Source organism: Salvia hispanica, chromosome 2 (assembly GCF_029641045.1).
Source record: "Salvia hispanica isolate PSC_SH4W2 chromosome 2, Shi_PSC_v1, whole genome shotgun sequence".
NCBI lineage: Eukaryota > Viridiplantae > Streptophyta > Magnoliopsida > Lamiales > Lamiaceae > Salvia > Salvia hispanica.
This window is the reverse complement of record NC_142693.1, coordinates 25,513,495-25,527,538: the sequence shown is the minus strand read 5'-3', so window position 1 is coordinate 25,527,538 and position 14,044 is coordinate 25,513,495. Positions and strand designations below refer to the sequence as shown.

Genomic DNA, 14,044 nt, shown 5'->3' with positions numbered 1-14,044 from the left:
ATGAACCTTTCTTTGCTTCTCCGCCTCTTTTTTTTCTTCTTCTTCTTCTTTGTAATATTTGTCGATGGCCAATGCCTCGATGAACAAAAAAAGTTGTTACTTGATCTCAGGAGTGAATTCGAATATAATTCTTCCATTACACATACTTTTGTGAATTGGAATGAGACAGATGATTGCTGCAGATGGTTCGGCATAGAATGTGATGACTCCGGTCAGGTTACCAGTTTGAGCATCAACCCTCTACAAAATCCGGGCGTCTCTGGCGAAATTGGTGAGTCATCAACCCTTTTCCGGTTGACATACTTGTCAAAGCTTGACCTCTCAAACAATGATTTCAGCAAAAGTGAGATTCCTAACCAATTCCATCACCTCCCAAATTTGAATTACCTAGCTTTGTATAACTCTAGTTTCATGGGACCAATTCCATCCACGCTGGCTAATCTAACTCAGCTAGTTGAACTCTACTTATCAAGTAACTTCCTAACTGGTTCGATTCCTTCATTTCATAACTGCAAGAATCTTGAATGCATAGACCTTAGTTATAATAATCTTAGGGGCTCACTTTCTCACTTGCATTTTCAAGGTCTTAAAAACCTTAAACGTATGGATTTAAGCCACAATTCATTGAACGGCACCATTCCTCACCATGTTTTTGTTCTGCCCTCAATTCATGATCTTGATCTATCCAACAACCAATTCAGTGGAAAAATCACAGAATTTCCCATATTAGACCACTCTAACCTCTATCAGCTAGATATGAGTGGTAATAGGGGTGTTCGAACCACAGGATATCCCATCAGTTCAGACGACTTTAACCACTATCAGATAAATTTGAGTGGCAATAGGATTGGAGGTCCTATTCCGAACTTCTTCTTCCAGCTTCGAAACGTATCAAGTCTCATTCTCTCTGACAACTTGTTCAATGGCACTTTCAAACTGGATAAGATTCAAAAAATTTCGGAACTTAGACTTTCTAACAACAACTTGTCAGTTGACACAACGGACATGAGTCCAAGTTCGGATGGATATCCATATTTAAGAAGGCTAGATCTGTCATCTTGCAATTTGTTCGATTTCCCAGATCTTAGAAATTCATTCAGGTTGTCATTTTTGGACCTCTCAAACAATTTTTTAGGAGGGTATATTCCAAGCTGGATTTGGGAGATGGAATCTTTGGGTTATTTGGACCTTTCTCATAATCTTCTGACAAATTTTCAGAAGCCTTATCATATCCAACCTTCTCTACTGTCACTATACTTAGACTCTAATCTCTTGCGCGGTGACTTTCACTTGCTTTCACAACCTATCCAAGATGTTTATTATCTTGCCAGGTACGTGTATCTTGCGAACAATAGCATGACCGGAGTAATTCCATCCTCCATCTGCAGTTTCCCTCAACTTCTTGTTCTTGACTTGTCTTTAAATAACTTAAGTGGTAGCATACCTCCTTGCTTGTTGAAAATTCGTCATTCCCTAACAGTGTTCAATATTAGGAGAAACAATATTAGTGGTGTTATCCCAAATGCAAAGAGAGGGAATTGTACCCTAGAAACCTTTGATGTTAGTGACAACAATTTAGAAGGAAAGATTCCCAAGTCGTTGGCAAATTGTAATGAATTAGCAGTGATGAATGTTGGGAATAACAACTTTGATGGTAACTTCCCTTGCAAGGCGCTCCCGGTGAGCTTGAAGGTTGTTGTGTTGCGTTCCAACAGATTCCATGGAGAGTTGAAATGTGGTGAGAGTTGGCCCGATCTTCAAATTCTGGATATATCCTCAAATGATTTTAATGGCACTCTATACCAATTAAACTTCTCAAGTTTAAGAGGAATGATGCTAAAAAGTCAGGGACATCTAAGGCCTAACCGTTCATCCTACGAATTTCTGGGTTACCACAGTTTTTACCAAGATGAGGTGCCATTAACAGTCAAAGGGACTGAGGTGGAGCTTGTGAAGATTTGGCCTGACTTTACATGCATTGATTTGTCATCCAATCGTTTTGAAGGAGAAATACCAGATGCAATTGGTAATCTCACCTCACTCTATCTTCTCAACTTATCCCACAATTCTCTCACCGATGCTATCTCAAGTTCATTGGGTGCCTTGACAGAGCTTGGGTCGCTCGACCTCTCCTCAAACAAGCTCACTGGGAGAATACCAGATGAGCTTACAAAAATCGATTTCTTTTCATTCTTGAATCTGTTTTACAATCATCTCACTGGACCCATCCCAACCAGCAGCCACTTTCAAACGTTTACAGCAGATTCATTTGAAGGAAACGCGGGGTTATATGGATTCCCACTCAACAGAAGTTTCACCAACCCTCATCGACCATCAGACGATTCAAAACCAAAAGATGAGGAGATTGAGTGGGAATATGTGTTTGTTGCTTATGGGTATGTTGTGGGAATAGGAAGCTTCGTACGGACATTGTTATGTTGCAGGAGCTTGAGAGAAAGATACTTTGAGATGATAGAAGAGGTTGCTGACAAGATATTCTTTGAGAGAGGAAGGAGAAAAAGACATGAAATAAGAGTAAGAAGAAGAGAAGAGAAGAGAAGAGAAGAGAGGAGGAATGGGCTTAGGAGACATCATCAGGTTGGTTGTGCAATTTGGTTTGTATTTAATTAGCATATGGTGTGGTGTGAACTTTCATTGTGTTTGTGTAATATATTGATAGGGGCTCAACGACATCAAACCACGAAGACATGAGTGATCGAGACGAGCCTGAAAGGGAGAGAGGCATGCAGAGAACGAAGTTTATGTTACCGAGTAGCGATATAATAAATCCAATCTTTCCTTGTTGGCAAGATTGATATCGAGTCTAGATTACGTTTATTTTTTCCATGTGTATCTTTTTGGGTTTTCTTGTTGGTTCTTTCTCGAGTCGAATTTAAGAGAGTAGAACCATCAAGGGTCGGAATTCTATATATACTAGAATTCCTTAGATAATTAATCAATGAAAAATAAAGCATAAAGTTATCCTCATTCACGGTTCTTAATTGTTTGAAGAAAACCCTATAACATCAACTAGGGTTCACGTGTTCTTGCTTTGCCTTCGAACACATGTGCTCTTTTCATTCGATAGGAACCCAAAGCCTATCATATATCCTATTCTAGTTGTATACTATGTTAGTAATTAGGAGATGCACGCTTTTCCTTTGTCGTTTCATTTGATTGCTTCTTCAAACTTATGATTGAAGAAGTTAATTTTTGGAAGTGATAGTAATTGTGTTTATTGTGATATAAGAAAGAGCATTGTTGATTTGGGGTGTATAGTGGTAATTTATAATGTGATAATGAATATACACTTAATGACAACATTTAGTGGCAATATTAGATATGGTTTAGTTTTTCACATGTAGATATATTAATAATATATTCCTCTACCATAATCTCTTTCAAACATTTCGTCAAACAGGTTACGCCTTAAAACACCTACCTGAAAAAATCTTCAACGCATCCATGCCGGAGGTTCCAGTAATCATATTTGTGTTCTCACATGGATTCGAGATCGACCCCTAATTCCCTCCAGAGTCTTTTTACCAATCTCGATATTTGTATACATCTCCTCAATCAAAATTGCTCAATCAAACAAAGTTTCAAATTAATGAAGCGTACATACAAAATCTACTTGAAGCCCACCAAATACAGCCCATTTAGATCCATTACCAAGCCCAGTAAAGGCCCAATTTATAGGTTTTCTTCGAGAGGCCGTGCCCAACTAATTTTAAAAGCAGGCCATTTGACAACTTTGGGCCTCTCCGACTAAATTCCTACAAATATATGTTTTCTGTATATGCTATATCAAAATAAGTGATCATACATTCTAGAAATAGTAATCATTTTCTTAACGGCTTATTTTGGACTTGGAAAAAATATCAAGCTCGACTCGACAATAAATGAGTCGATTTTAAGTAGTGTTAGTGGATTGTGGGATCCATATTTAGAATGGTAGCCAGAGTTAGAATTGTTTTAAAACTTTCTATTTTAAGAATTAGACTAATTTTGATTGACGGTTAAAAATGATAAAATTGATCAATTTTTTAAGACGCGTACTGGCCCTAGGCAGAACACTGGGCCTGTAACTGCTGTTAGACGTAAACCAGGTATTATTATAAATGATGTCGGCGGGAGATAGTATGGTATGTGAAAAATCTTAAGATAAGTAAGACAATACAAAACATACATGAAGCGCACCAAATTCAGCATAGTTTGATCCACTTCTATGGGCCAAGAAGCCCACTACAGGATAACAGAAACTGGGCTGGGCCCAAATAATTTACAGACATGGCCCATTATTTAACACATGACATTTGTGAACTCTTTGCATATCTTCTAATTAGATTGCTACGAATATGGAAAATGGATCAAATCAAAATTTATTAGTATAGCCAAACTAGAGCTATTAAATTTCTTAGAATACGCCTTATGCCAGATTTATAAAATGTATTTTATGATTGGGTACTTGTAAGTGAGTTATTTCCAATTTTAGCAAGAGGCGGCATCTTAACTCTCTTAGTTATTCTCTTCAGTTCTCTTTTATATTATTGTCCCTTTATTTAACTCAAGTAGCAAAACACTTTTAATTTATGTGTTGAAAACAAGAGTCTCACGTGAGATGGGACAAAGGGAGTGTTAGAAATAATTGAATGAACAATTACATGAAGCTCTCTATGATGATTAACCAAGAACGGAGAAGGAGCATAAACCATAGAGCGGAAGCTCGCGTGTGTTAGTTCGGAGTTATTATAAGATTAGACCGGCCTCTCTATAATGCACAATAATGGTAGTTATAATTAAATTAAAAACAATACATAATCAAAGCAAAAGTAATGATTCATATGTCCAATACCCATATTAGCTAAAGCTACCCAAAAATTCAAGGTTCAGTATTTGGATGAGTTGGCTTGATTTTCAGCTGGGTCGGGCCATATATTTGTGCTTTGTGGCCCGATCCCTCCTAATTTGATAAATTGTTTGGTTGTCTCATGGGCTTGGGATAAGTCTTATTTTGAATTGGGTTGAATTATGCTTTTGTTAGTTCTACAATATGAAATAAACACAAAATTCAGCACCCAAACCCCTTCTCAAAGATGAAGTTCATCATAATTAAATCAATAAAATGTTTGGAGGATTCGGGTGACAAATATATATATATATATATATATATATATATAGGGGTGTGTTAGGGTCCTTACAGCATCTTAGCGTAAAACACGGCACAAATCACAGCCCTTGGATCATTAGATTGGATGGCTGTGATTTGTTACATTATGATACTAAAAATCTACATTATTAGGCGAGGTACATTATTAGACTAGAAATGTACATCGTAAGACTAAAACTGTACATTTCTAAACTAAAATGCTACATTATTAAACTAAAATGCTACATTATTATCCGAGCTACATTATTAGTCTAAAATTCTACATTATTAGATGACACGTGGCATTAATTCTACATATATATATAGGTTTGTGTTAAAATGACAACCCCTCTTAAAATGCTACGTGACAACGCTTATACAGCAATATTTATGATACTAAAAATCTACATTATTAGGCGAGGTACATTATTAGACTAGAAATGTACATCGTAAGACTAAAACTGTACATTTCTAAACTAAAATGCTACATTATTAAACTAAAATGCTACATTATTATCCGTGCTACATTATTAATCTAAAATTCTACATTATTAGATGACACGTGGCATTAATTCTACATATATATATAGGTTTGTGTTAAAATGACAACCCCTCTTAAAATGACAACGTGACAACGCTTATACAGCAATATTATAAAAGCTACACAGCAATATCCAACATGTTAGACAACAATCTATAGATTGCTGTCTAACGTGTTGGATATTGCTGTTCAAGAAAAATTGCTGTTTAAAGACTACAACATTGCTGCCCGTCTTTTTTGGGTTTTTTTTTTTTTTTGCCACATGGCAGCTTATTATTCGTCCATGTGTACAAATGATTGGCTAGAAATGGTGGTATGGTGTTATTTTAAGGGGTGGTGGCACCCTAACATGCCCTTTTATGGAACAGAATATCATTTTATGGAATAAAAGTATCCTTTTATGCATGCTGAAAAAATATCATTGTATCGTGTATAAATATCAGTTTTAGTAAAAATGATACTTTTGACCCATAAAATGATAGGGTTATTAGGTTATCACATAAATATGAGTTATGATATGATCGCACCCCTATATATATATATATATATATACATATATATATATATATATGGTCCTGTTAGGTTGAGATTTTTGGGCCTAATTGAGAATTGAGATGCAATCTCAGCCACCCATTCACAATCTTAGCGCGATGTCAACAACCTCTGGTTTATGTCAACAGGGGGGTATTTTTGTCATTTCAGCTCTAAAATGTTTCAGCTGTATTCAAAACACGCCGGCAAAACTCTCGAACATTTCTCTGAGTTCTCTCCCAAATTTCTTCTACAATTCTGCATCTTCTCTTCCCTTCGTCGCAATTCATCTCCTAATCTTAGACTTCGTTCAGTTTTCTACATCAATTAATTTCCAAAAATGAGGATCGAAGAAGTAGTTGAAGTTGAAGCACCGATTGTAGCCAGAAAAAGGCATTCCAAATCGGCGGTCGTTGAAGTGAATTCTTCAGGTTAAGAAATTGATTCAAATTTTAAGTATATTGCTTCGATTTTAGTGTATTAAAACAGATCTGGATTTGTTTTCTTCTGAATTCGATTTCTGCTGATTTTTTATTGTTGATTAGCGATGGTAGAATCGAAAGAGAGGAAAATCAATAAGGCTGCTGGAAAAAACGAAAGAGAACATGCATCTGCTTCCAGTTAAGGATTTGTTTAAATTTTTAAGATTATTGACATTTCATACAATATCTATTGACATAGTTATGATAATAGACTTGTGTTTTCTATAAACAACATATACTTGTCATTGAGATGATATTGTATACTGTTGACATAGTGTATGCTTGTTTGGATTGCTGTTGACATTATAAACTTTAACAATTAATATAAAAGTAATAAGATAATTATGTTTGCTTTAAACATGATATACTTGTTATTGACATAGTGTATACTTATTAGAATCGCTGTTGACATAGTCAAATTGACATAATAGTAACCAGATAATTATGTTTGCTATATATGAGATATACTTGTTATTGACATTGATTTATTATGTACTTTATCTATTGACATAATTTTAAGAATATACATGTACTTGCTGTCGATAGGGTATACTTGTTATTGACATAGATTTATTATGTACTTTATCTATTGACATAATCGTAAAAACATGCATGCACTTGTTGTCAACATGGTATACTTCTTATTGACATGATATCGTGTATAATTGATATTGATTTATTCTGCTTGATTTTAAAAATTTTAAGATTATTGACATTTTATATACTAGCTATTGACATAGCTATAATAATATATTGTTGACAGTAGTAGTGTATGTTTGTTTGAATATGTGTTGACATAATTATATTGACATAGTGTATGCTTGTTTGAATGGCTGTAGAAAACATACAAATGTTTCTAGGTCATGTTGTTGCTCATGGACCTTTTAGGGAGGAACGGCTCCCCTGTTTTGGTGTTGGTCTTGGATGGCTCTTGTAAGTTTATCTAGCAGTCATTGTCTACTTAATTATTTCAAAATTGCTTTTCTTAAGAGATAATGTATGCGGTGCAACTGATAGTTTCATGATAGTTGAATGATTTACCATCGTGTTCAGTGAAATAGGAACTTCTCTGATTTTGCTGCTTTTTTGCTAGGTTTATTACCAGTTTCTTTCTGGGTGCAATCAATCCCTTGGTATATAGGAGCTTTTCTACTGCTATGTGTCTGTATGGATGACAGGGAGAAGCCTGGACTCATTGCATGTGGCATAGCTGTAAGTCTTTTCAATCTCTACTAGAATCTCAAGTGTCAATTCATGGATGTTCCCAACAATTAGGGTCTTAGGGATGATGTGTAATCATATTTTGGTGTTTTATGCCTGTTTTTATCCAGTGGATTTTGTAATTTTATTGTCCCTGAATAAATATCTGAGGTTTCTCTTGTCAATCAATACCCCCTCCCACCAGTCATCATATGTGTTTTGCTTCTTGATGCAACTGCTTGAGTTGATCTGCACTTGAAAGCCAAACGACTTCACTTGAATCTATGGCCGACAAGTTTCTTCATTTGTCCAAGACGTTCCTTCAAGACAAGTCTGATACTTTTGATCACTGGAAAACAATATCTGAATCAATAGTTATTGCTGAAAAAGAAAAGGAAGTTCTTGAAGATTTGACTGAATTTCCAACTTTTAAATTTGGACATTTCTTTGATGAAGTAAGTACATCATTTTGTTTACATATGTTTCTCTGAGTTGACATTAGATTACTTCTACAGTTTATATACTAACATTGTAGAACTAATTTATAAGCAGTATGCAGAAGAAAGAAACAGAGAAAATATCCCTACATCGCCAGGTTATGATCCTAAAGGGGTGAGCCAATGAATCAGCCTCTCCTATCTCACCACCAACCGCAAGCCCAATGGATGACGCACAAGTTGAAGCGAACAAAGAAATGCAACAGGAGAAAAGAAAATAGAAAGTAGAGAATATTGTTAAAATAAAATAACTAAAACTAAGATTAAATAGTATATTGTTTTTATAAAATGACTGAATTGTTGTTGACATGGCTTGAAAGTGTAGTTGACATTTGGTTATAATTGTTGTTGACATGATTTGTACGTGTTGTTGACATGACTTATAATTGTTGTTGACATGGTTTCTATGTGTAGTTGACATGGCTTATAATTATTGTTGACATGGTTCTATGTGTAGTTGACATGGCTTATAATTGTTGTTAACATGACTTATAATTGTTGCTAACACGGTTCTATGTGTAGTTGACATAGTATGTAACATAGTTGACGTGGCTTGTACGTGTAGTTGACACGATATGTTCCGTAGTTGACATGACTTGTATGTGTCGTTGACACGATATGCACCATAGTTGACATAATTATATTAGTTGTTGACATGACTAGTATATATAGTTGACATGATTTTTAATTGTAATTAACCTTAAAAACATGAATTATGATTGAGCATAATTAAATTATATGTTTAAGTAATCTTAAATTATATGACTACATCTCCATGTGTAAGTAATCTTAAATTATATAGTTGGATGAGTTTTAAAACTATTATTGTGTATTCTGAAGTTTGAACTTAGCAGTTATATCAAATGTTAATCAGTTCAACAAATTGTATTGAAATGTCAACAACCTATAACCAAATGTCAACAGCTTGTATAAAGTGTCAACAACTCAGAAAACAAATATTATAATTAATAAAGAAAATTATAAGATCGATGTCATTAGAGAGCAGAATCAAATATCAACAACTATTAAGATAATGTCAATAACTTTTAGTATATGTTAACAACTAAGAAACAACTCTGATTGTTGTTGACATGGCTTGTATGTGTAAATGACATGACTTATAATTGTTGTTGACATGGTTTCTATGTATAGTTGACATGGCTTGTACGTGTAGTTGACATAGTATGTAACATAGTTGACATGGTTTGTACGTGTAGTAGACACGATATGTACCGTAGTTGACATGACTTGTATGTACCATTGACACGATATGCACCATAGTTGACATAATTATATTAGTTGTTGACATGGCTAGTATATATAGTTGACATAATTTTTAATTGTAATTAACCTTAAAAACATGAATTGTAATTGTAATTGAAATGTCAAGCCTGGACGCCCTCATCAGCGAGTAGCACGGAGGCAAGTCTGACTCCAACTTGTATTGAAATGTCAACAACTTATAACCAAATGTCAACAGCTTGTATAAAGAGTGTACAACTCAGAAAACAAATCTTAAAATTAAAAAAAACAAAATCATACAATAGATGTCAATAGAGAGCAAAATCAAATATCAACAACGGGTCTTGTTAGGTTGAGATTTTTTAGCTTAATTGAGAATTGAGATGCATTTTCAGCCACTCATTCACAATTTTCGCGCAATGTCAACTACTCAAACATTATGTCAACTAGGGGGCATAATTGTCATTTTCGTGATGTCAACTACGGAGACATTATGTCAACTACGATGTCAACAAAAAATGTTATTTATGGAAACCACGATGTCAAAAGCAAATGTTATTTATGTCAACTATTATGTCAACAACAACATTTTACAAATAATTAATGTCAACAACGAATATTTTCATGTCAACTGCCTATATTATTTATGTCAACAACAACGTTTTACATATAATTCATGTCAACAACAATGTTTTACATATAATTCATGTCGTTGAAGCCGGATTTGACTGCAGAACAATACGGCAACGATCCAAGGGCTTTTGCTGCGAAGTCCACTATACGCTCCCTCACAGCTGCTTTAAACTTGTTAAATGTCACATTCTCATAAAATAGCACCTGTCAACTACTCAAACATTATGTCAACTAGGGGGCATAATTGTCATTTTTGCGATGTCAACTACGGAGACATTATGTCAACTACGATGTCAACAACAAATGTTATTTATGGGAACCACGATGTCAAAAGCAAATGTTATTTATGTCAACTATTATGTCAACAACAACATTTTACAAATAATTAATGTCAACAACGAATATTTTCATGTCAACGACCTATATTATTTATGTCAACAACAATGTTTTACATATAATTCATGTAAACAACAATGTTTTACATATAATTTATGTCAACAACATTTTTCATAAAATTTATGCCAACGTCCTATAAAATTCATGTCAACAACAAACGTTATTATGTCAACGAGTTATATAATTCATGTAAAAAATAAACATTTTCATCAATTTAGTCAGTTGCAACTTCAAAACTGCTGCATCTACAGATATAGTGTCTTACAAGATCCCAGACTTTCCATCGTTTGTGGAAGCAACAAAATCTATTCTAACAAACTTAGAAGAATATCTCAGTCGATTTTCAGTCAGATGCTAGTGAGTACTATTGTTCCAAAATTTCACAAACACAGATACAAGAAGTCATTCCAAAAGTTCCATCCAATAATTCGGTAACTACAAGTGAACAAAGATTCTAATGAATCAAACACCACATTAATCTGCATTTGTTAGAGCAAGGCAACATTTTCAAAATTGCAGTATACATAAGTAAAACAAACAATTGCAACGCATTTCCACATCAATCTGAAAAATCCAAAGCATCACACAAACAATTCGATTCATCTCCAACAAACTATCTTCCAATTCATGTTTCAACATCATTGAAGCAAGCCACGTTATCATAATAAATTAATACAAGAGTAAAATTGAAGCTTACGCAGTGGTCTCTTGTCCGCCCCCTTGAGTCCCGGTGTTGACAAAGAATCCGACAGGCTTGTGTAGTTGACATTATACGTGTGTAGTTGACATGAATTGTATATGTAGTTAGACATACATTATATATGTAGTTGACATGGATTGTACACATAGTTGACATTATATATGTAGTTGACATAGATTATATATGCAGTTAGCATTAAAAAAGGAAGATAGCTAAATCTTGAATCTATCTCTTAGCAACTAATTTGCATTTGGAGAATATCACCAAACACCTGGAGTGCATTATAATTAACCTTAAATTTGAAGAAATGCTCATAAACCACATTGCTCTAATCAAAACAAAGCATCACATTCAACTTCAAAAAGGAACAAATTCAACCACAAAACCTGTACCAAGTTAGCGATTTCCAACCATATTATATTACAGATCCAAATTAATAGAGTAAAGATAAATGTTGCTAATATTCCCACATAGAACATCCAAATACTCTCATCTGATAAACAAACCGAAACAAATAAAAGCAGGCGTAATCAATCAATAATCAACACTGATTTAAATGTTAAATATCGAGATAAAAGTTCTGAGAATAAAAAGGAATTTCGGTGTATATAATTTATCAAAATAAAAATGCAGCAGCCGTTGCTGCGGTCAACCAAGACCATGAGATGCTATCTATCATCACTCTTGAATATCCTAATTTCCCCCAATTTTAATCGCCCTCTCCAAATTCTCAGCTCCAATTTTCTTTCTCACACATCTGTAAGCCAGGTAAGCATGTGCGGCTGTGTGGAAACAAATTTCTTCTCCTCAATTTTCGATCTCTGACTTCTTCTCACCAAATCTCCATCATTCTCGTTTCGACTGCGCTTCGATTAGGATACCGAGCCTTTGCGGATCGGCTGCATCAAGTAATTGGAGGGGATTCATTTCGAATCGACGTCGGAATTCAATTCGTTACCTCTCGAGGCCGATTTCGGTGAGACAGATCACTGAGACAGATCTGAAATTGAGAACAGTTGTTGCTCATGAAATTGTGATATAGTTAGATGGATTCAGTTGCTTCTAATCTCAATTAACAAATCCAGAGAGATCGAGATCGAGAAATCGGCTGTATTGAATAATTGGAGGAGCCTAGACAGCGGCGAGGGGAGGACGGCGCGGTGGGTGGAGTTCTGGAGCGAGGCAGCGGCGGAGGAGCTCGAATTCGTCTTCGCTGGAGAGGTGCATCAGATCGGATGCGCCAGAATTTGGTGGGAGAAGAATTGAAGAACGGAAGCGGCGAAGATGTTTGTTTTCATTTGTTTTCATTGAATTTACTATTATACCCTTTCATAATAAATTAATCTAAAAATATTTATTGTGTGGCAAAATCTGGACCACTCATTTAATAAAAATGAGTGGCTGTTATTGCATCTCATTTCTCAATTAGCCTAAATAATCTCAATTGATCACAATCCTATATATATATATATATAGGGGTGCGTTAGGCTCCTTTGCACCCTAAGTGTACTATTTCCTTCTTAATCTCAGCCCTTGGATCCTTGAATTGGATGGTTGTGATCAATGCATTATTAGACTATAATGTTGCATTATTAGCCGTTGTGCATTATTAGAATGAAAATGTGCATTATTAGTCTATAATGTTGCATTATTAGCCGCTGTGCATTATTAGAATGAAAATGTGCATTATTAAATGACACGTGTCATTAATCTAACCGTCAGATGACAAAATCGTGGGGCTAGGATTAAGAAGGAAAAAGGACAAAAGATATGAAAAGGATTTGAATACATCCCTAGGGACGTGTTCAGATCAATAAGTGAAATTCTGTCAAAAATTAAAACAAATCTCAGTCATTGGATCTTGTAATGTAACCGTTAGATTATTGCCACGTGTCATCTAGTAATGTAGATTACTAGTCAAATAATGTAACTTAGCTAATAATGTACTATTTTAGTACAATAATGTAGCATTTTAGTCTAATAATGATAATGTAGCATTTTGGGCTAATAATGTAACTTATCACATCCATTCAATCTCAGGATCCAAGGGCTGAGATTTGTTTTGATTTTTAACAGAATTTCACTTATTGACTATAATGCGCCCCTACATCCCTATATATATATATATATATATATATATATATATATATATATATATATATATATATATATATATATTAACTTACCGAAACAAATATCCATCATCTGCTATTAAAACAAAACCCACCCTATTCAAAAGATGCCACAAAAAAATAAATATATGAATCATAATTTTTCTTCTTTTCAGAAAAACTCTTTACTCAAAAAAATAAAAATAACAACATTTCAATTTTAAATTAAAAATATCCAGTGATATATTTTAGTATGATGAGTGGGCTTAATTTTTGGATCGGGCCGAGCCATGTCTTTGAGGTTTCACAAGATTTAGGCACATGGATCTGGACCAATTTCCTAAACTGATAAATGATGTGGTGGTGTCATGGGCTTTTGGATAAACCTATTTTGGGTTGGGCCATATTTTTGAAGAAAAAATCCATCTTTTCTGCTAAAAATGATGTGGTGGTGTCATTCAAATTCCATATTTTTGAAGGATAACGAACAATCATTTATCCCTTTGTTGATAGTCTAATTTGACAATCCTAATCTTGCTAAGCCTTTCTCTTCTTATGCTTT

The 14,044-nt window shown here is 34.4% G+C and overlaps 1 protein-coding gene across 1 annotated transcript; it reads left to right on the top strand.

The window, feature by feature from the left end:
* Positions 1–7,939, top strand: LOC125190394 (receptor like protein 27-like). Its single transcript, XM_089064951.1, has 5 exons — positions 1–772; positions 854–1,247; positions 1,332–2,598; positions 7,564–7,636; positions 7,797–7,939. The coding sequence occupies exons 1-5, from the start codon at positions 1–3 to the stop codon at positions 7,937–7,939; spliced, it is 2,649 nt and encodes an 882-aa protein (XP_088921077.1).
* The last annotated feature ends 6,105 nt before the right edge of the window (positions 7,940–14,044 follow it).

Coding starts and splice junctions, on each gene's coding strand:
- LOC125190394 (XM_089064951.1), top strand. CDS start 1: ATGAACCTTTCTTTGCTTCTCCGCCTCTTTTTTTTCTTCTTCTTCTTC. Junction 2,599..7,563: donor GGCTTAGGAGACATCATCAG/GTTGGTTGTGCA, acceptor AAATGTTTCTAG/GTCATGTTGTTGCTCATGGA. Junction 7,637..7,796: donor GTTGGTCTTGGATGGCTCTT/GTAAGTTTATCT, acceptor CTTTTTTGCTAG/GTTTATTACCAGTTTCTTTC.